At 36.1% G+C, this 22,183-nt stretch overlaps 1 protein-coding gene across 2 annotated transcripts in view; it reads left to right on the top strand.

Moving 5' to 3' along the window:
* LOC132196997 (uncharacterized) overlaps positions 1–22,183 on the top strand; it is a 172,351-nt gene that overhangs the window by 141,460 nt on the left and 8,708 nt on the right. For both annotated transcript variants that reach the window (XM_059620002.1, XM_059620001.1), the window contains exons 2-4: positions 3,472–3,677; positions 4,374–4,509; positions 18,910–19,043. In XM_059620002.1, the coding sequence (XP_059475985.1) occupies positions 3,472–3,677; positions 4,374–4,509; positions 18,910–19,043 (476 nt within the window). The remainder of the gene's footprint in view (positions 1–3,471; positions 3,678–4,373; positions 4,510–18,909; positions 19,044–22,183) is intronic.

Genomic DNA, 22,183 nt, shown 5'->3' with positions numbered 1-22,183 from the left:
TTAAAAAAATTTAAATTTAAATACTTAACAAGCCTAATAAATTACAATATTTTTTATTCTTTTAAAAAATATTTATCTGTTTGAATTTTTTTTTTCTTAAATAATAATTAAATTTTTTGTGTTGTACACTTTGACAAAAGTTATGCCTCTCTAATTTAAAAAAAAAAAATCTGCTTGTTTCCATTGTTATTGTAAATAAATCTTGATTTTATAATATATTCACACCTTCAATAGAATTTCACATGATCTAATAATTTAATAAATTATCAATCACTCACGAGAATGACTATCTATTGATTCCCAATGAACGAATTCGATTTAAAATTGAGCCTAGAGACAGAAAAATTCATCTCCACAAAGAAAAAAATTTAATAAAATATAGAATAATTCTTAAACGACGACATTCTCAAAATTTTCCTGTTATTTAAAATTGAAACATCATCTTCAAATCTCCTGGTAAAAAACATTCTCCTCGCCAATTTTTGCAAAAGGTAATGAGCTTTTTCAAATTACATCGCAGCTATGGCGGCGTCTTCAAAAATAGGCACATTTGAGGACGCGAGGCGTCGGCTTAATGCTAATTCTAGCGAATAAAAGGGCCACATCAAGTTGAATTTGAGGCCATAAAGGCAGCATTAACAGTCGTGTTTATGGGCAGGCCCTCTTCAGCGCAACAAAGCGCCCGCTGGCAATAATGGAGCGCCTCTCGGCATTAATTCTGAGCGCGCCGAATTCCGACCGTCTCATCCTGTATCATTTGTTTTATCTGCACGCGGATATTTCATAGCTCGTTAACTATGCTAATTCAGCCCGCAGTAAAATTTAAAAGCATTTTATCTCCCTCTGTCTCGCTACAAAAATTATTATTATTTTATGAAGTGCTCCCGGACAACATACACTCGCTCATTGCGTTATTAATTTAGCTTTATCCTTCACGGATATATATGTATGTGGGTTTATGGCGGCAAAGTCTGCCGACTCACGCTTTAATCACGACTGCCGAGTGCGTTTTACGATATTAACTCCGGCGATGGGTGTAAAAATGTGCGTGTTCTGCCTTCGCAGCACTCGATTCCAAATCTTTTGCAATATAATATCGCAGCCTACATACCTTGTGCCAACAGAAAAAGTGTCGTGTTAATATATCATACGTAATGAAAAGTACTTAAGCTCAAGTACAACGTAATTGGATTTTCCGGTGCTAAAAAACCAAAAACAAAACGTGCAGTGCAAATTTGCTACTATTTATGAAATTTTTTAATTTACTTCAATATATTAATTCAATTTCTTATTTAATGTATAATGAGGCTCAACAAAGGTCAGTTAAATGAACATTCCTTAAACATTTTTTATTATTATTATTATTATTAACATTAATGAATTTAGCTTGAATTGAAAAAAATACACTTCCTTATATTTTAGGGCATTAAATATTGAATAGTTATTATAGAAAAATCATTCAAAGGATCACAGTTCCATCCATTGTGATGAATGTACATTTACAATAATTATAAATTACAAGCACACAAAAAAGTGCGTGGCATTTATCATAATTTTTTTTATCATCAGTTCCTAATTTTTCCCATGAGATATTAATTTTTTTATATCATTGTAGAAAACTGATAGCAAGATTTAAAAAATAAAACTTTTCACAGGTAAAACACTTTTATAATTATACTAATTCAATAAATTTTTCTCTCACAAATTTGGCATATTTTAATTGCTCAGAACATTTTGAGATCTATAATTGCCCCCGTCAGCTTTTCTATTGTTAGCAGAAAGTTTTCGGATCATGAATATTTCGAGCGAAACGACACTGACCAGAAACTCTTTGCAAGATTAAAAGCAGTGCCTTTCGAAATGGCTGCGCTCGCTTGCTCGCTGGAGCTGCAAATAAATTTCCCTTGATTGGGGATCTAGTTCAAGTGCTCGGCTTAATCCCTAAGTAAGCAGGCACACGGACTGTTTCAAGAGTGATTAAGCAGACGACGAGGTTCATCTCGGGCCCTCTCCGAAATCTTTAATTTCGTTATGGAGCGGAGGCGTGTGTTTTCCCTGGACGACGTCGCGAGAGAGAAGAGATAAAACATAGCCTCGTGCAACCCGCGAGAGGCTGCCTGTGTATTTATTTTCTTATCTGTTAATCAATACAGGCAAAATTACCCTTGAGGCACCCCGCCGTCTTTTTAAGCCTTTCATTAGAAGGCGCTGCTTTGAATCTTCGCCCTCAGTTTCTTCCAGCCTGGTGCCTTCACAACTTTATTAATAATTAAAAATGCGTTTGACACTTGTTGGCTGATTGATAATTTAATTACCCACCGTTATCTCTTCATGGCAGCCCCAGGAAAATTAATTCTTGGAGTTTATTCCTAAAAATTTTAAACAGGTCCATTACTATAATGATAATTATGTTAATAGTTTGAAGCCATTATTTTAATCAATTAACATGCTTAATAATATGATTGAAAAATTTGATTTTTCTTTCTAATAATTATTCTTCGTTGCATATTCTTGAAGTATAAAAATCTAAGAAAAAAGCTTAATCACAAAAAAAAATTCAATTTGCAACTAAAAATTTAGTTGCAAATGAAATTTTATTGGGTTCATGGACAGGGCAAAAATTTTTTGTTAAAAATTCATTTATTCCCCTCTGTTACGTTTTTAGATTTATTTAGTATTGACTTTTATATAAATCTGCAATATATGCAGCTTAAAAATAAAAATATTTTCTACAAAATATCAACGAAGTTAAGATATTTCAAGTTTTAAACGATTTGTTTTTGGTTTGTATTTAAAAATCCGGTTTCTTTCATTTTAAGATGGTTCAATTGAACAATTAAAAACCATGAATTAAATTTAAATGGTACAATATATCTCCTCATCTCAATAAATGTATATTTCCTAATAGATATTCACAACTCAACCCTTCAGGTTGTGATAACTGTTATTTAACAAAGAGCAATGTCGCTCTCAATAATGAGTTTCACTATGTATATTCTATATGTCATGTACACACCACAGAATCGGGTTTCAAACTCCAAATGTGACGTCAAACGGAGCAGAGCAGAGTCCTAAAATATATGTTTGCTAAAAACAAAAGCTTCTCTTGTATTGAAATTCCCAACGCGTTTGATGAAATACTTAGAATATCATTATTCTTCATTAAAAAGTTATTTGTCTTTGTTGATCAACTAAACTTATATATATTAATTTTAGAGAGGTCTGAAAGGGCAATTAATCAAGTCTACAAACGTCAAAATTAATTAATTGTATTTATTTATTTAGATATAAAAAGATTAATAATTAATTTCATTGCGTACACAGGACAAAAAGTTTTTGTAATCATTCAAATCTACTGAAAACTGAATGAACAAAGATAGACTTTATTTATGGGAATATTTTTGTCGCAGAATACTTAACTGTGAAGTTCGCATCGCATTTTGAAACAAATCGTCTGCTTTTTTGTTGCAGGGGCGTTATGCATAAAGGACGTGTCGATCCAGGTGCCTCCGACGGTGAGCGTGGGCACGGACGTCTACCTGCGTTGCCTCTACGACCTCGAGGGCGACAACCTCTACATGCTCAAGTGGTACTGCGGCAAGGAGGAGTTTTACAGATTCGTCCCAAAAGAACTGCCTCCCACCCGCGTCTTTCCCTTGCCCGGATTCAACGTGGACGTGAGTTTTCTTTTCCGCATTTTTGAATTTTTTCCACCAATGCATTTCCCTTCGTGGAAACTTTAATCTCGGATAAATTCAATTGGAAATTTTTGCTTGTCACAGCCGAGCGCTGGCAGGCACTCGCACGTGCTCTTTTTAATGTAAAGTACTAGACCGTGTGTTTTTGCGTGACACTTTTCCTGCTTAGTGAATGGAATGAAAATTAAATTTTTTACTACTTCCAAGAATTTATTTGAATAGATATAAAATGCTAGCAAGTGGGTCGCATTATCCTGGTAAATAAAATTTGTGCAAGTAAAGAGTGATATCTTGTTTCCATGTTAAAGATTTTTTTATTGCATCGCGTTTGAATATGTTTTGAGAACAAATCTATAAGGTCTAGAATTATTTGAACAAAATTTATGCCTTCTGTGATTAATTTTTTCATCAAATTTGATTAGCACCTCACAATCAGAGAGCTGTTTAAAAATATACAAAAACAAATATTCATCCTTTAAGCTTTTTAATATTGTAAGAAAAAAAATAGTTTATGCTTCTAGTTTTTGAATTAATTTTTAAATTTTATAAATGAAAAAACAAATTGTTTCACATTCTCACTGAAAAAAGTCTCTCGATCAGATCTTGCGAGTCACCAAGTCTTTAACTCCAGCCTTTCTTTGTTTCTGATTCAAGCAACGTTCTGCTTTCTTACAGATGGACAAATCCGACACGCACTTGGTCGTCCTGCGCTCGGTCACACTCGAGATGAGCGGTCGCTACAGGTGTGAGGTGTCCGCCGACGCGCCCACCTTCCACACGGCCATGGTGGCCAGATGGATGCACGTCGTGGGTGAGTGAGCACAACATTCCTCCCTCGTCCCGACTCACGAACGGGCCAAATCTCACTTACACGCTCCGTTAATCGCGCACCAAACAAACTTGGCCGACACGCAACGCGAAACTCGAGAATCAGACCTACATACAGAACAGCGCGCTCCTTGCCTTTTGTTAATTAATTGGAGTCCTTCGAACGACGAATGTGGTCGCGGGTGAAAGGGCAAAGTTCGGCGGCGTGTACTTCTCGGGGCGATGCGCGAAGATTTCAAATTAATGGGTAACTTAGATTGCTGAACTTGGGAACAATACAAATTTCCAGTGAAAGTTGGTCGACTGAAGAGAAGTGAGAAGTTGACACTCATCTTAAGAAGGATCATATCGTATTTTTGCTCTTTTAATTTTTTTAGTACATACATTAAGACAGTAGCTCGGTTCTCAAAAGGGTTATGACAATTTTGGTTTACAAGTTTCCCGTTAGCTATTTAAATTTTTTGCTTAACTCATAATCATGCTGATTTCTACATATTAGTCTAGTCCTTGATTAATTCATTAATATGACTGTCCAATGGAGTACAATGTACATCTTAAATGATGAAATTATTTTGTTTAAAATTATTATTATCAATTATTCCCTTCATTTAATCCGTTAATTTTAAATATTTTCGCTATTAATTAATTGTGTCTAAACATATTTACACATATCACATATACAGACTAAGATTAAATAAAGGCTTTCCTTATTTTATTATATTTAATGATGAAAAATAAATTGAATTAATTTTAATTTAAATATAGGGTTATTATATAAATTTTTTTTTAAAATAACATGAATTTATAATAAATAAATAAAACATTATAAATAATAGTAATCATTTTATCTAAAAATGTTAAAGCAAAATGTATTTAAATGATATTTTTCTTCTAAAACAGTAGTTCTTCTACAAAAATGTAGCATCAAATTTTTGTTGATTTTATTGATCAGCACATCAAGAAACTGTAGATTTTCAATTAAATCAATATGAATGAACCCTCGGTCGTGAAAAACCTTGATCGAGACTAATTTACCTATTTTTATGACAAAAATCGTGATATGCAACCTGCCGGACTCGCCGGCTCAGCGGGTGGCCTACCTCGGAAATGCAAGGCAACTTCCGACGGAGGCGCCGGGTTGCCGCCGGCGTCATTAATATACGATGAGGCGAAAGAGGCGCCTCTCTATTTTTATCAGCAGAGGGTTTGGAATGAGAAAGTATCACTATTCTCGTCATACCTCGGCAAGAAAGGGTTGGAGCGGAGAAATTGACACCGTGGGAGGATGGAAAAAATTGTGAGGAAGAAAAAAAAGGGGAGAGGCGATGATCCCTGTGATTCTTTCTATATTCGCAAACGTTCGCCTTCAAGGTGTGCGAGCTCATAAATATTGCATGATTAGGGGGTCAGTCGGAGAGGGGCGAGAGGGCATTTGGCATTCACGGCACCACCGACGGCCGAGATTTATGCATTTTAATCAAGACGTATTCGCCCTGGTCCCCAGGCGGCGGAGCAGAAAGAAAATTTCCTCGCGCCTGCGGCTTTGGCACGAGAGAGATATTTTTCATTTGTTCGCGCACGGCACATCTGCGAGTGAGAGAGAAAGAGAGTTGCATTTCATTTCGAGCTCTCATTTGGCGTGAGCGCGAAAATATTTTATTAGGCAGCTGCTTTCCCTTTCCAGCCAGCTAATCAAACAGCATCCGGTCTGCGTTTCGAAAAGTGCGAGGCACCGCTGCTCATGACGCCGTCGCAAGTTACGACGGCTCATTCGCGCCACATGGCAGCAAAATTTGCTTGCGATAATTCTGAGTGCCTGCGAAAAGATGCTTTTAAGCAGATTCTCCAAACTCTACAGTTGAGAGCTCCGCACCAGACGCCTCGTCAACATTTCAAGCAAAGTAGTCTCTATAAAGCTCTTGAATTTTCATTGTATTTTATTCTTTGACGGAAATAATTTAAGTCCAGGATAATAAATTCGCATTGGGGAAAAACTTTCCATAAAAAAATGAACTCTTATTCATCAGTTTTTTTTTAATTGTCATCAGGTTTGAATTTTTTTTTTTTTTAACAAAAAATCCCTTGCTATTTTCTTATCTTAATTTATCCTCAAAGTCTCTTTAGCCAAAATAATTATGATCCACACACGATTAACTTCTAAATAATTTTTAGGTACAGAACAGGTACATACTTAGAATCATTGGGTTTCTTGAACAAATTATACCGACATAAATATTATTTACTCGATTTACTAAAATTTGGCATAATTTCAAAAAATAAACTTATTTTAAATAGATCATTTGCAATCAAATATCAAAAGTTAAGCTAAAATAGTAATTCAAACATTTCCCAAATTACTTTTTAAGAAATTCTTTGAAATGTTAATTATTTCAAAATTATATAATTAAATATTTATTGAAATGAATTAAATATCCGTATCTCATCATGTAAGATAAATCTTGTTAGTCACTTCAAGAGAAACGGCACAAGATGAAATTCTTTCGTATTCTTGTAATTCAAAATGGAATATTCTGACTGAAGCAGCAGTTTGAGCGGACGAGGAAAAGATGTTGCTTCATAATGCTCTCTTACCAGATTTAGCATAAAGCCCTTTCTCGAAAGAGACCCCCGAGTAAAAAACGCGTCAGCGAGATGTGCGAGTGGCAACAATGGCGAGAGAAATTCATTTCAAATGCGAGTTCCACGTCTGCACGCGAGCCACACATAATGATAAAATTCGTTCGCCCCACTTCGGAGAATTAGTCTGCGAAAGGGTTTCAACTCGAGAGGGTAGGATTCGAGAAGAGAGCATTTTTCCTCCACCGACCGGCTGCAGCAGCAGGATCTGTTTTGGCACACCAAAGTGTGTTCCTTTGTGATGAAAATAGAGGCGGGCTGTTTGCAGAGCGATCTACGACACACGGGGCCGGAATCGCGCCTAGAAATTCAATTATATTCGACCAAATTGAATTTCCAAAGCGTGCAGCCCGAGGGCCGCACAAAGAAACTGTTGAATTTTAAAGGACCTCAAGATTAAAGTGGAAACGACGACGCAGATTAGAACGGCGCCACTTCAAACGCCCGGTTATATCGCCTACGTTCTCTCACTTCTAGATGCTGGCTTAAAGACTGCTGCTCTTTGATGCGTCAAATTTGTCGATTGGCAGCCCATTTCCCTGATTGCCTGCATGTTTTGCCGCACCACGAATTTGCTAATTTTCATAATTGCTTTATTAATCAATCCTTCCTGTCAAACACTCGCTTCAGTGATTGTCAAATTTGACAACCGTTTTGTTAATTGAAGTGCTCTGATAGACAAACCTGCCAAGTCCATTTTTTCCACTACAAATTTTTTCATCCTCTCTTTCCGTTTGCATAAGCAAAAACAACAAACGAGAGGAAAATCAAATAAAATTCTTCCCGCTTTATTGGAAAAATCAAAATCTATCTGGGTTGAATGTAGACGGCCGCAAATTTAACATTTTGGAATTCGTTTCCATCAACATGCCTGGGGTGTCGCGAAAGTGGGACACACGCCAATCAACAGGCATCGGAATTCGCGACGCCTCTCAACCCTTCCTCCCTCTTCTCGGTGTGTCAACCATTCTGTTGCACTACTTCTCGCTGACTGACTGCTGCTGAATTGAAATCATCTGGGGAGTTGGATGGGCCGCATGCACTGTTAACGACTCTTTTATGCATACGCTCAAGCGTGTGTACTGCGCCGCGACACATTTCTATGCAGGGGAATCCGGGACTCCGTTGGGAGGAGAGTTTGGACAGGGAACTGCTGCGTGGCGAGAATGGGCAAGTGACACACAAAAGGGAAGGAACGCCGATGAGCCGTGACAAAGGATTCAGTATCGTACTCCTTGTTTAGGAATGCTCAGGAGAAAGCTATTGTTTGTCAAATTATCAAATAATTTCGCCAAATATAATATTGTGACTTGAAATTTGTAGAATCTTCAACTCAATTTTTATAGCTTAAATTTTGATTTTATGGATTTTGAAATTTAATTAAAATTTAGTAAATTTAAAATGCTAAAGAATACCATTCTGTAACATTATATTTTTGGCATGAGGTTCAATACCTAATTTTGTTCTCAAAATTTCATTTGATTTTCTTTTTTCCCAATTGACTAGCATAATTTGTATTTTAATTTGTTGAGGTTTAAAAATATGCATATGTCACTCAGTGTATAATATAAAAAATCAAATTTTATTTATTTATTCCAAATTTAAATTATATTTTTTTTCTTTTAGTAATTATACTTTTAAATCAATTTAATAACTATAGAGAAATTAGCATAGTACTGATGAATTTAAACGTTGTTCATTTTTCTGTCATTTTTCTGTATGTTAATCAAAATGTTGGGAACGATAAAACTTAAATCATTATTTTTTTTTTTAATTTTGTATTAAATATACTTTTGAGGCATTAAAATTTATTAATGATTATAAAAGTAAATAAACCAGATAAACTTTTTAATGTAAAATTATAAAAAAAATTTAAAAATGTTATGATAAAGATACAATGTTTTAAAAACTATTATAAATTTATTTTTTATGAATTTATACTTATATAAATATTAAATTTAAAAAACAAATATTATATACTATATGATTTGTTTAAGTTCCTATGTGTTAAAACCGACCTATTTTCTTAAATCGAGCTAACAAATTCTGATTTCTAATGAATTTTCCCCTTCCCTTTTGTCTGCATTAAATCCCAACATGCCCCCGAGGTCGGCAGACGTGGATGTGTCTGCAAGGCTGAATTATGGCGCACCCAACGAGAGTCAAGTGTGCGGCTAATTGGCACCCACACCGGCTGACACGACTTTGATTTCAAACTGCGACACCTAATTGCGGCGCCGACTGCATCGCGCAAGATGCTGAGGGGTGCTTGAGACTCGTCTGCCGCCTGTTCAACGAGGCTAAACTGCTGCACCTCCAAGATGATCTTTCTCTCCTTTGATGGTGCGCGCCGTGCGGAAGGAAATGGAGCCAACGGCCGAGACGGAGCTCCTTCAATTAGGCCTCGTGAAAAATTAAACGCGACCCCCGTAATCTCGGTCGTTAATCTACTTACCAGTGAGAAAGAGTTTTTTTTTACTCCAGACTGCTTTTACCGAAAAGTTTCCGTCGCTGCATTTTTTGCCTTTTAGTTGCCGGGAAGGCATTCAAAGGACCGGCTGTCACAGCGCGTTTCAAGTGAAAAATTGTTTCTCGATCGCGCACAAATAGACTCGGCGTGTGTGTCGAATAAATAAATTCCAAATGCACATATTTTTTTCGTCTTCCTTTTTTCTTTCTCGCGCCCCCAGCATAATACACGTGGCCCCTTTCCCGCTTTCGAAAATTCAATTTGAAACACGCCACAAGCAGCACTGGAAGCGGCGGTGGCGAAATTTTATTTACATGTGCCCCGCCTGCCTGCCCGCATTTGCTAGCCTTTGTGCGTCGAGAATATATTTCATTCTTCTTCTTTTGCCAATTTCCTCGGCGGCATATGCGAGTTAGACCGCCGACCATCCATCAAAGGATGCACGCCGCACGTTCAAAGCGCCGGTTCGCCAAAAATGCCTCTGCCATGCTTGCAATTTGTAATAAGGCTTTGAAACCAACACGATCGCTCTCGTTCGCACCCGTTTAAATTCCTGGAAATAATATTGAACTTGAACGGAAGTCGTGTAAGCTTGTTTTAATTCTAACATCAAATGTTCAATTGTAAAGGAAATTAAACCAAAATCCGCAACATGCGGAGAATTCCAACGGATTTTCCCTGAAGCCGTATAATATGAAAACGTGTTAATTAAATCCTCAAATTGAACTTCTCAAACCTACAAGTGTTGATCGAATTTCAGTAAATGGTGACAAAGAACCTTTTCAAGTTGCATTAATTTTGGTACTAAAATGATTTATTTTACACGATTTAAAAATGACAGTGAAATTTATACAGACATGAGTCATCAAATTATAATTATGGTTTTTTAATCAAATCCGAGCTGTTTTTTAAGGATGGAGAGTTTATTGTACACCACTTGTACACTATTACACCATTAAGTGTAGTACTATTAAAATATAATTTTCATTATTGATTTCTGTAATAATTCTTGCCCAAATAATGATTTCACAGCCTCATGATTTAGGGCTGCAGTCAGAAAATGTAGAGAAATGTGTGTTGTTTATACTTAAACAATAAAATAACTCTCAAAAACCATCTAGGGAAAGCCGATTTTGAACTCCAATAAAGCACAATAAATGTTATGATTGAAAAATTAAATTAAAATTTTTTTTACATAATCATACTATGCTAATTGCCTAAACATTCATGAGAATACATAAATTTACATCCTAATATTATTTTGATTTTATTCACATACCAAAAACATGATTGAGCATAATCAACCTAAAAATAAAATTATCTACATAAAATATGGTTTTATTTTCTAGTTGCCAAAAAATATTAACAAGAATTAAATTTTGCAAAAGTTAATAATAATTCAAGTTTATTCATCTCCTTTTACAATTTATTTTTACAAAACACTTATCTTTTCTATGAATGCTGGATATATTAAAATATTATTTACGAATTCATTTTTCCAGCTCGTTGGAATCGAGCGATTAAAAATCCCACTAAAATTTGTTATGCAGGAATCTTCGTCACTTCGCACAGAGTGACGCGATCGATGGCTGCAAAAATGAATATACCTCGAAAAGTGAAACTCGATCGTTTTAATATTTCAACAGCTCTCTGCGCGCCCACAGTGAAAATGTGGATGGTTTTTCATTCCACTCTCTCTGCCAGAATTTTGGCGACCGCTTTTGAAAATCCACTTTTCCCGCAGGTGTGTTTTGCGCGCGTATTGACTCTGCCACCGGCGTGTTCATTGTGTATGTGCGTATTTGGACCGCCGCGTTCACACAAGCGCAACTCACGCGCTGGAAAAATCTGCGGAATCGATGTTCAGCGGCTGTAAAAGCTGCGGCGGAAAAACAGACCAAGTGAGTGCGCGCGAGATGCACACGGACATTGAGGAGTTGCCAGAGAGCAATTATTATTTTGGCGAACTCTCGTGTATTTCCTTGATAAAATATTTTACGAATGTAAATTCACCCCAGCGGACTCGTATGTATGCCTCGTGGTCAGACCTGTTTTTTAGTGCTTTCTGACCGAGTGATGTTGAAAAATTTTTGAAAGCAGTCGCCCAACCAGGCAGTGAAAAGATTGCCTCTTAAAAACATGTGTTTCAAAAAATTTTTGCTCTTTTAATTTCTTTCCGGGTTTTATGCCGAGTTCAAAATTTCCTGGAATGGAAATTACAAAATTTTAAGCTCAAAGTTCAATTTAAATAATGGAATAAGTTGCCAGTGGTTTTTGAATTAGTTTTTTTTTTCGGACTTTTCATGTGAAAACGATTATATAGTTTTATTATAATAATATCAAATATCTGGACTCAAATTAATCAGCAAGAACATTTGGCCTGCTCTTTGAACTAGACAAGGTTCAATTCAGACTCAATCCAAACGAGACCTGATTTATTTGCAAAACAAACCTGGTCTTATTCGAGAGTCAAAGAGTTGTTTTAACTTTTGCAAATTATTCTAGGTATTTTTAGTATTTTAATTTTATTTTAGTTAAAAAAAAATCAATTCACGTGTACAAAATACCCTGACATATTGAACTGCCAATAAACACGTTGAGCTGAAGAGTATGTTTTAATAAATTAAAAATTGGAAACTGCTTTCAAAATAAAATTGTTTTTTTTTCAGTTCATATTCCAAAAAATAATTTATAGCTTTGAAAAGTTTGTGCTTATTTATTTGAGATACGGAAATTTGTAAAGAAATAAAAGTTGGGTTTTATTTTACCACAAAATATAAAATTCGCTCGCTCTGTAACGAATATTGAATTTGTTATTTGAGATGAAAAACTTTTTTAGAGGGGGCCAAAAGTTTCTTTTACCACTTCCATAAAATGATGATCAAACCGACGCTGTGCCTGCCGTATATTTTACTTTTTTCCCAAAGAAACATCAACGTCTTTCTTTTTTGCTCCTTTCGCAGAAAACAAAATAAAAAGTCGGCCTCTTCGAAAAGCTACCGGGATCAAGTTACTTGTGTTGTTTCCACATGTCTTGAGGCCGCACCTTTCGACCGGTCGCCCTGATCGTCCGTTGCGGTTAATCGAAAAGTGATTCAAACGGGCAGACAAATAAAAAGCAGGGGCCTTTCTCTGGGGGAACAAACAGAAATGCGAATCGTTTTGATCGCGCCCCAGCCAGTCGTCTAGACGCGCCCACCAAAATAATATGACCCTCTCGCTATTATTTTTCGCAGAGACACTTCCGACGCACTTGCTCGCAAAGATTCGCCTAATAAATATAAAAGTTGCTCGGCGTGCGCGGGGAATTCCGAGAAGGATAAATTTGTCGCTTTGTTCTGAAAAGAGACGTTGCACCGGCGGAAATAATAATGTATGAAAATTAGAGTTACTCGCCGCGACGTCCGCCCTCGAACTTTCTTTTGTGCACAATTATGTGGCGTGCAACTTTAATATTTGTCTCCAGGGAGAGCAGGATTCTTCTAGCTGCGCAATATCTGCATTTTCGGTAATTTTTGGCACTAGTTTTGGAAAAGGAAAAATTTTCAATTTTGTTTCTCAAAATAAATTTCCAAAAAGTGAATAAGCCTGAATCAAAAACTGACCAAAATTTGAACCATTCATGGCAGCGAATAAAATTTTAGAACAAAATGTTAGTTTGTGGAAGTAAAAGAATGGTAACTGGGGGAGTCAACAATTTTTTTTGCGTTTGGCTATTGGGTTGGTATCTTGCTGTAGTCAAGCACTTGAATACATGATTAGTGATTACATGCACTTTTGTCCATGTTCAAAGTTTTTCAATCTTTCTCTCGTTCATTTATCATTTGTTAATTAATTTTAGCCGTAAATTCAGTTCGAACTTCTATTTCAGAATGCAAAATGCTTCTTAACATTCAACATATTTTATAATTAATAAGAGTATACATATATCATTCATACTTATCAGAGAAACAAAATATTTTTTATTTAAAAAAAATGATGGGTATTTTTAGAGAAGAAAGAATTCAGTTTTTTTGAAGCAATTGAATTTTTAAGAAGCTTGAAAAATTTAATTTTGAAAAAAATTAAAATAAAATTAATGGAAAATGTTTTATTTTTAAACAAAATTGACACATAATATTTGTTAAATACAGAGTAATATATATTTTTTATAATTATTGTCTTTTTTTATTACTTTAAATTGACTTAAATTGCTGTATGATATTGTAACTTCTTCTTAGCTTACTTTGTTTTACACTTTTTACATTGACCGCATGCATTTATAATCATTGCGATTTAACCTTGCTCTCAAAAATAACTTTCACTGGTAGATTAACTGGTTTGACCTTCGTAAACAATCGCATTATTTTACTTCACCAATTTTTGATATTTGAGTTTGCTCTGGGGTTTAATTAATGGAAAGTGAAAAGTATTCAAACAGTTGGCTGAAAACAAAAACGTATAAATTGAGGACGAGCGCGGAAACAAACAGTGTCTGCATCGGGACATTATTTTCGCTGTCACGAAGTTGCAACGTTACGAATGCGTGTATCGGTGTGTTATATTTTTCGGGCTGCCGCTCCATTATGGTGAGAGCGGCGAACACAATATGAGTGATATCGCCGCCAAAAGTGTCACCCGGCGAGAAAAATTCGCGGCTATACACGCGCCGGGCAAACGGGCCGGATAAAAAATAGCGGCTGTCATAAAACAGACTGCGTGCCGCAAAAGAGCTGCATTTCGCGTCCAAAATGCTACCAGTGGAGCTGCCACATTTTTAAAAGCAAATAAAACGCGGCAGATTATTTGGCGAGCGTATAGTCGTAAAATAAAAAAAGTCTCTCTTTCCCCTCCGCGTGACGAGAACACCCAGTTCATTTGCTTTTATCAGAGGCGACTCTGTCAATTTGGCCCGTCGTGTGCGCGAAATAATAATTGAAAGGCCTCGTTTTGCGATAATTGTTTTCGTCCGAATCGGGGGTAATTTTGATGCCAAACGGTGAATGTGCCCTATAAAATTAACACTTCGCACGCCAACCGGCGCTGTTAAAATGGAATTCTTACCTTTATTCCCTTTTATTCAAATGGAATAGGTTAAGAATCAAAGACATTTCAAGGAAATATTTCCATTTTATACAGCTCAACCTTTCTGGTTGCATGAGAGGGCAATATTTTTATTATTGGTATATTATTCAAAATGTTCAGTCAGGGCGGAAATTGCCCAGTGTAATGGACTCGGCTCAGTTTTATCAGAGTGAAAAGGCTCTTGTTTAGAGATAATGACGAGTTGGATTGGGAAAATGTGCGATTTTCCCCCATAGAAATTCAAATTCCTCAATTAAATTAATCAATTAAAAGTTAAGTTAACAGGATAATATTTAAGGCTGAAAATCAACAGCAAAAAAAGATTGAATATAAATAAAAAGATTGAATGAAAATTTAAGATTGAAAATAATGAAATATGGATATCGCATCTTGTACCATGAGGGCCATAGACAGACAAGACCCTGTATTGGCGGCCGGGACCAGGGCCTAACCAAAGAAAAATTAGTAATTTAATTAATTGTTTTTTTTTTAATTATCTTTGGTGGAAAAAAATCCATTTAATTTGGCAGTAAAAGCTATCCAAAATATTAACTGGAGGATATTTTCACCAAGTATTGCTTTTATAGGCTTTATCCCATTAAATTAAAGTTGTAGAGATCTAGTTGAAGTTTAACATAGGAGCTTCCCTTTCTTGAAACCTTTCAGTTGCAACTTTTCAAACAGTTCTCAAGGATATTAATATCCAACAAATTATTCTTCTCTCCCATTGATTGAAAGTAAAAAAATTTATAATATTAAATAAAGTTAAAATTAAATCATTTCGCAGGAAGCAGACGCCTGAGACCTAAATCTCGTAGCGGGGGTGCTCGCAGTGTACTTTGCGCGTGCCAATCCATGATGCATGGTTTATTGCGAGACGGGGACATAAAATGCACTCATGCATGTTCAGAGAGAGACATTTCCGAGGAGATTCGCAGACACGGCCGCAGCTCGGTAAAAAAAAACGAACACATTCCTCTGCGCTTGGCTTTATTTTATACTTGCACGCTCCTCTGCATCGCCAACGACATGACGCGCCGACGAAAACCATAAAAATGCAACACACGAGATAGATGCACGTTGAGGACCTTTTTTATTTTGTTATTCAGGGTACGCTTGCTGGGTTTTACATGCACTTCCACTGAAATATTAGTCTCCTTTTTTAAGTTTATTAGTATATTTTTTGCATTTATGACATAAAGTGAAACAATAATTTACAAAAATATTAGTTTTGTTGCTGAATAAAAAAATGCAATAATCAACATTTCAATATGTCTTTCGTTTTGAATTAAAAATGTCAGTCTATTCACGGATTAAAAATTGAAATTTCAATACGATGCTTGATTTTAATTTTTTTTAAGAACTAAATGTTTAATTATATCTTTAATTTTGTTCAATGAAAGAAATGAAGAAGATTATTAAAGAATGTTAAAGAATCACTCTCCATTTTTTTTATTATATTTCTAAATTTTTTGACCTGGTTACTGCAAAAATTGTTTATTTTTTAATACTGAAAGCGGGAAGCACTTCTTCAACGCATAAACATTTGCATACTGAACAGGGACGGATTAGTTGCAAAAGAGAACATTCAACTTCAGAAGATGCTTTTGCATTGCATTGCATCACTCTCTTGAGCAGTTTACTCGTTTTGTCACAGAGAAATGCACTCTATTCCGCGTCCGCTCGAATACGTTTTTGCACTCCGCTCGCGCGCATAATAAATAATTCTAATTGTTCTCCATCTGCTGCTGCCATGCAAATAAACAAAATTGTTTCGCCGGCGGAGTTGTAGCGGCACAAGAGTTTGAAAGGCTGCTGGCAAGTGCGCTGCGTGGGTGAATAAATTATGCATCCCACAAACTGAAGGCTTTTCAATGTGGTACACTGTTGCTGTGCTTGTTTCTCCTTAGAGGACAAAAGTATATTAAACATCTTTATGTGGTTTACATTTTGCTCGCGATCAGTTATAATATTGCTGTACTTTGATGAAAAAGGGTCATAATGTAAATTCCATTACAAGTACAAGAGATAATAAGTTTTAAATTATAAAAGTTAGGAAAAAATGATCAAAAAATTCCTATGGAATAAAATAGCTTTGAGATTTTTTAATTTCTAAATATCTACTTTAAAATATGTTTGAAGAAGTTGACACTCAAGGAGATGATCATGGAAATGAAGATTCGGGCTTTTCCTCGTTGCAAAAAATTGTTTTTTATTCAAAAGCTTCAAAAGGAGCCGTTTGTTTTTGAATAAAAAACAATTTTTTGCAACGAGGAAAAGCCCGAATCTTCATTTCCATACTTTAAAATAATAACAAAATATGTAACCACTATAATATTGCGATATGAAAAAAATCAGCTAATTTCTTGAATTATTTTATTCACTATTTTTTTCTCATTATTTTTCTTTACGCAAAGTAATTTTCATTCCTTATTACATCACTCAGAAACAATAGTAATATCAGAAGTAAAACATTATTAAATTTGTTACACAAACATACAAGGGAATTTGCAGTGAAACACGTACTATTCCGTCTATTCCCCATAGCCACTTCAAGGGTTGTATGATGTGTGTGTGCCTCTTGGATGGCCTCTGAAGCGCATATTTATTAGCTCTCGTGATATAATGTATTTGTATTCATTGTACGTCGCAAAGCCAATAATATCCTTGAGGTATTACAATCTTGAGTATTGCCATCGCACTGGAGCTCAACTGAATTCTTTTCTCCCTCTCGTGTGTTCGAATTCATCACAAACCCATAAATTCTCGCTGCCACGCTTTGCGAAGGAAAAGAAGGCGTTTGCAACGCAAAACACGATTAGCAAATGAAAACCGTATTTCACAAGTTTACTTCGCGAACTGCCGAGATTCATTACAACAGGTTAACTTTTCCTCCTCGTTTCTTCCATTGTCAGAGCCAAAGAAATGAAATTTTTCTGCTTTTCATATTAATATATTTTTTTTAATCGGATTTCACCGAGGGTGAAGACTGAAGAACAAAAAAGGGTGTTGCGTCCGCGAGCCAAGAGTGGCAAGGGCTTCTAATTTGTTTGCCGGCTGAATCGGCCGAGTGATATATATCGAGGGCCAATCCAATTTTCGCAAATTGGTTTACGCGTGAAATATTTTCTGGCTGGTCGCGCCAGCGAGCGTGCGTTCTTTTTTGCAGGCCCAAATGTGCGGCCGCGTTGACAAGCAACATTTTTCTCCGAACCCTCGGGCGTTCCTCCTTCTTTTTTTTCATATTTGCGCCAAATATTTATTTCATCATCCAGCCGTCGACGGCATTGGAAACGCGCGTTTGTTTTGTGGCCGATGGGACTGAAAAAATTATGAATGCCAATTTGAATATTGGTCACGGTTTGCACTTGACAGGCTGGCGTAATTGATGCCTTGGAATTCCTTGCTGGATTTTTTTATTGTTTTGAAAAATAATACAGACATATTAAAATATATTATTTCCATTTTGAATTTTCTGTTTGTTTTAAGAGCATTTATTTAACATCACCGAGTGAAAAAAAAATTATATTAAAAGTTTATTTAATTTAATTAATTAAAATTTATGTCAAAGTATATTTTTTTTGCAGACATTTACTTATCAAGAGTTTTACAGTTATGAAATTTAAATTAATAAACATTATAAATAAATTTGATACACAAAATTGCGTTTTTAATTGTAGAAAGCTATAATTGAATGAATTTAGTGCACTTCCTTAATTGCTAGAAAACACAAATTTACAGTATAAAAACTTCAACATACACAATTTTTTTATTGACAAGCTAATTTTTCATAATTTCAATTTTTAGAAATCTTTAAAGTTTTTATCCAATTCCTAGTCAACCTCGAGCATAATAATTTTAATTTATTGACAATGGTCTCTTGTATTTGCTAATTTTGAGTTAATAATAATTAATAATAATGAAGTTCCAATACTTTATTTACTGATTTACCATCAGGCATTATGCAATTAATGTTTAATATAACCATGCAACAATCCAATTTAGAGAAGATTAAATCTGATTGCGTGTTTATGTGGTATTGAAAATCGTCCCCAACGCCACAGATAACAAAAACAACCGTATTGTTTGAAGATTGCGTTTTGAGGTTTTCGGGCTGGCCTTGTTTTGCGGCCAAGGGTGCTTAGGTCTGCGTACTTGCGGCTAATCAAGCGTTTGACGTGGGTTTGACTTGTTTTGTTGTGCTGGTTGCAGAGTTTCCCGAGGGTCGGCCCGAGCTGAATCCAGAGAAGAAGCGCTACGCGGTCGGCGAGGTGTTGAGGGCCAACTGCACCAGCACCCCTTCCACGCCACCAGCCAATGTTACCTGGTGGCTCAACGGTCAGAGGGTGAGTTCAGTGTGTTTTTTATTTGCAAGTAAAAAAGATAACTTCAAAAGCATTCTTGTCTCGGAATCGTTTCAGCGATTATCTGATCCTTTCTGGCTTCAACTTCAGTCACAAAAGAAAATTTCTATATATGGTTTTTATCCCAGTTGATTCTTTGATAAAAAAAATTTATTTTTGCCAAAGCAATACTTGTTTTTAAACTTTTATTTGTAGAAAAAAATTAACGTTTTTAAGGTTAAATCTCCACTTTCCCAAAATTGATGAATGAAACGAGAAATAAATGAAGAATAAATTTTGCATTATTTACTTGCAAAAAAGGAATAGTCGTGCTACAAGAAAAAGTGCAATACGCATTATTGTTAGAAAAAATATTTATATTTTTCAAAATTAATATTTCACTGAAGTTTTACATCTGGAAAGAATCATTTAAGTCATACTTCCATGGCTTAAAAAACGGTACTAGTTTTTCCGTCTCCGCTCATGAGCATCAAATTTCGTTTTCCCGCGAAAAACGCCCTAATATTATAATTTCAAAAGCAGTAATCGGAATATTTATCACACTATATTCAGGACCGATCCTTTTTGACCAATCGTTTGGCCGGCAACTGCGCGCACAATAATTCGAAAAATAGCATTTTTCCTCGCCATCAAGTTTGAAGTGTTTGATGGGTATGCTGATAACTTTCGCATTGGGCACTGTTTGTGTCAATCAGCGTTGACGTCGACACATTAATCACCCACGGCCAACGCTCCGTGAATAAATAAAAAAACAAATCCGTCCGACTGAGCATCCAGCCTTGTTTCGGATCAATCAAAACTCGTGACAAAAGTTGTTCCACCACTGCTGGCGTCTGACAAGTTAATACTGCCTCGCAAAAAGCCCCACCGACTGCAGGGCGAATCCGTTCCTTTTTTTCATCACCCAAACTTTTTATGTGCCGAAATAAAAGAGAAAATCGCGCTGTGAGGCCTGTCCCCGAACATATGAAAATCTTGACATTTGTAGCTTTTTCCCTTGGTGTCGACGGGGCAGGGCCGGAAGCGTTTTTCTTGGCACAACGTGTACATATGCGAAAAGTGCGTAATGGCTCCCGACCGGAGCAGGTCACTAAAGTGCCCTCCACTCTAGAGCGAGAGGTGGCGAGGTCGGTCAGCGCTCACCATAGCTCGTTTCGGCATTATGAAAATTCACTCCAATTCGCAGTGGAGTGGAAAAATGACGCAATGAAAATATGTACTTTCCAGAGCATCGTCAAATTTTTATTTGCTTGTTCCAAATTTAATAAAATGGGCTCAGCAAGAAAGAAATTGTTTTCACTAATACTTTGGTACTGAACGTTATAAACGCATAATCCTTTTTTTCTAATTCTGTTTGTATGAAAATGAATAATATAAATTATCCCAATTTTAGACTCTTTAACATGGAATATTTGGCGTTTATTGGATTTTTTTGAAATAAAAAGTACAGTTTTAGAAAATTTATAGCAAAAAATAAACAAATCATACTTTTTCTTTTTGAGAGCTAAATTTATGAAATATAAATTCGACTCTTCTCATAAACTCAACCTACTAAAATAAAAATGCCCAGGGCAATTATTTTGCCTTTGAGCAAGCTTTTAAAAACGTTTTCATTTAATTTTAAGCTCCCTTAATTAAAAATTTCGCGCAAAACAGCTCCCTTTTTTTCCATCATGGAAGGTCAGTCAACCTCGTTCTTTCAGTTAACGCTGGGTTTTTCCTTGAAAATGAAAATTGAGCTCAGCAGCAAATTTTGTTAAGAACTGCTCACTTGTATACGCGTCGCTCCTTTTCACCCTCCACTCCGGCAAATTAAGACAGCATAATAAAAAGACAAAACCTGAGCATTTTTCACCTCTGCCTTTCGCAGGCGCTAATGAAGGAACCAAAAAACTCGTCGGGCGGAATTTAATGAAATTCCATCCCCAAGGGGCGGTGAGGGCGAGTCTCCCTTTCTCTCTATCTCTTTCTGCGTCATAATTCATAATTCCAAATTGTAGAGCGCTGCTGGTGTGTGTTTTTCGCCCGCCGCAAAAGTGCCCTCAAATTTAATGAAGCCGCCGCGCAGTTAAAATTTTAATTTCCTGTTGCACCTGCCGCGTGTGCCGGCGTCAATTTGCTACCCCCGCGCCAACTTCCTCTCTGCACCCCTTGCGATGCCTCTTTAATTCGCAATCAGCAGCCGGGTGAGATTGATTTCGCTTTCCTTCTTATTGAAAAAGACAGACTTGAGTGACACATTCTTCATCAGCTAGGCGCCGCTGCTTCGCTTGAGGTGCCGGCGGCTCATAATAATTTCCACACCCGTGCGGTCATAAATGTCATCTGTCACCGCCTGAAACAGGGAAAGGCGGCACCGAGAAAGGCCCCCGCTCGAATCAATCGATTCTTTTCTATTCTCTGCCGCCACCAGCGACGGCTGCTGCTGCTTTTCTTGTCAAATTTCGCCACTTTCGTCATAAATATTCAAATCCCATGCAGCTAGGCCAATCGATCAACAGCTTCGGGAAAGGCGACTGGCACAAAGAGCACACTTTTCTTGACTCAAAATACGACTAACGGCGTAAAACAAAGTTAATGGTGGAAAAAATATTGATTTTAATCCTTCATTTGTTTCTTGCTAAATTTCTTTGTTTTGGAATTTTTTTATTGCACTTAAACCAAGTGTCAAAAATGTGAGAAAGTCTCACAACCCTCCATCATTATTCCTTTGGCCAAATCTTTAAAAAAGCATAAAATCTAACACAACCTTGCCTTTTCTTAACCCCAAAAGAAACTAATCAAACTGCAATAGGAGGGCAAAAGGAGTCCTTCACAATCACCCTTTCCAAACAAATTGCCAATATGTCGCCTTCTGGAAATTTAAACAGTTCAAACTCTTAAAATTCAATTGTTGCGCTAGGCCACTGAGTTCTGTAAAATATACTGAAATTATCAGTGTCACTTTAAATCAACATTGAAACTATATTTTTCACTAAATAGCAATAACAGCTGCTTTTATTATTTTTCATTATATCTGTGCAAAAAAATGGCTTACATTTTTTGGGAGTATTTACATTTTATTTGAATAAAAATGCTGTTTGAAACAATCTCTGTTGACTCTAATGTTTTAAACGACCCTT

The sequence above is a fragment of the Neocloeon triangulifer genome, unplaced genomic scaffold (assembly GCF_031216515.1).
Source record: "Neocloeon triangulifer isolate White Clay Creek 2 clone unplaced genomic scaffold, ASM3121651v1 ptg000012l, whole genome shotgun sequence".
Classification (NCBI taxonomy): Eukaryota; Metazoa; Arthropoda; class Insecta; order Ephemeroptera; family Baetidae; genus Neocloeon; species Neocloeon triangulifer.
This window is presented reverse-complemented; position numbering and strand designations above follow the sequence as displayed.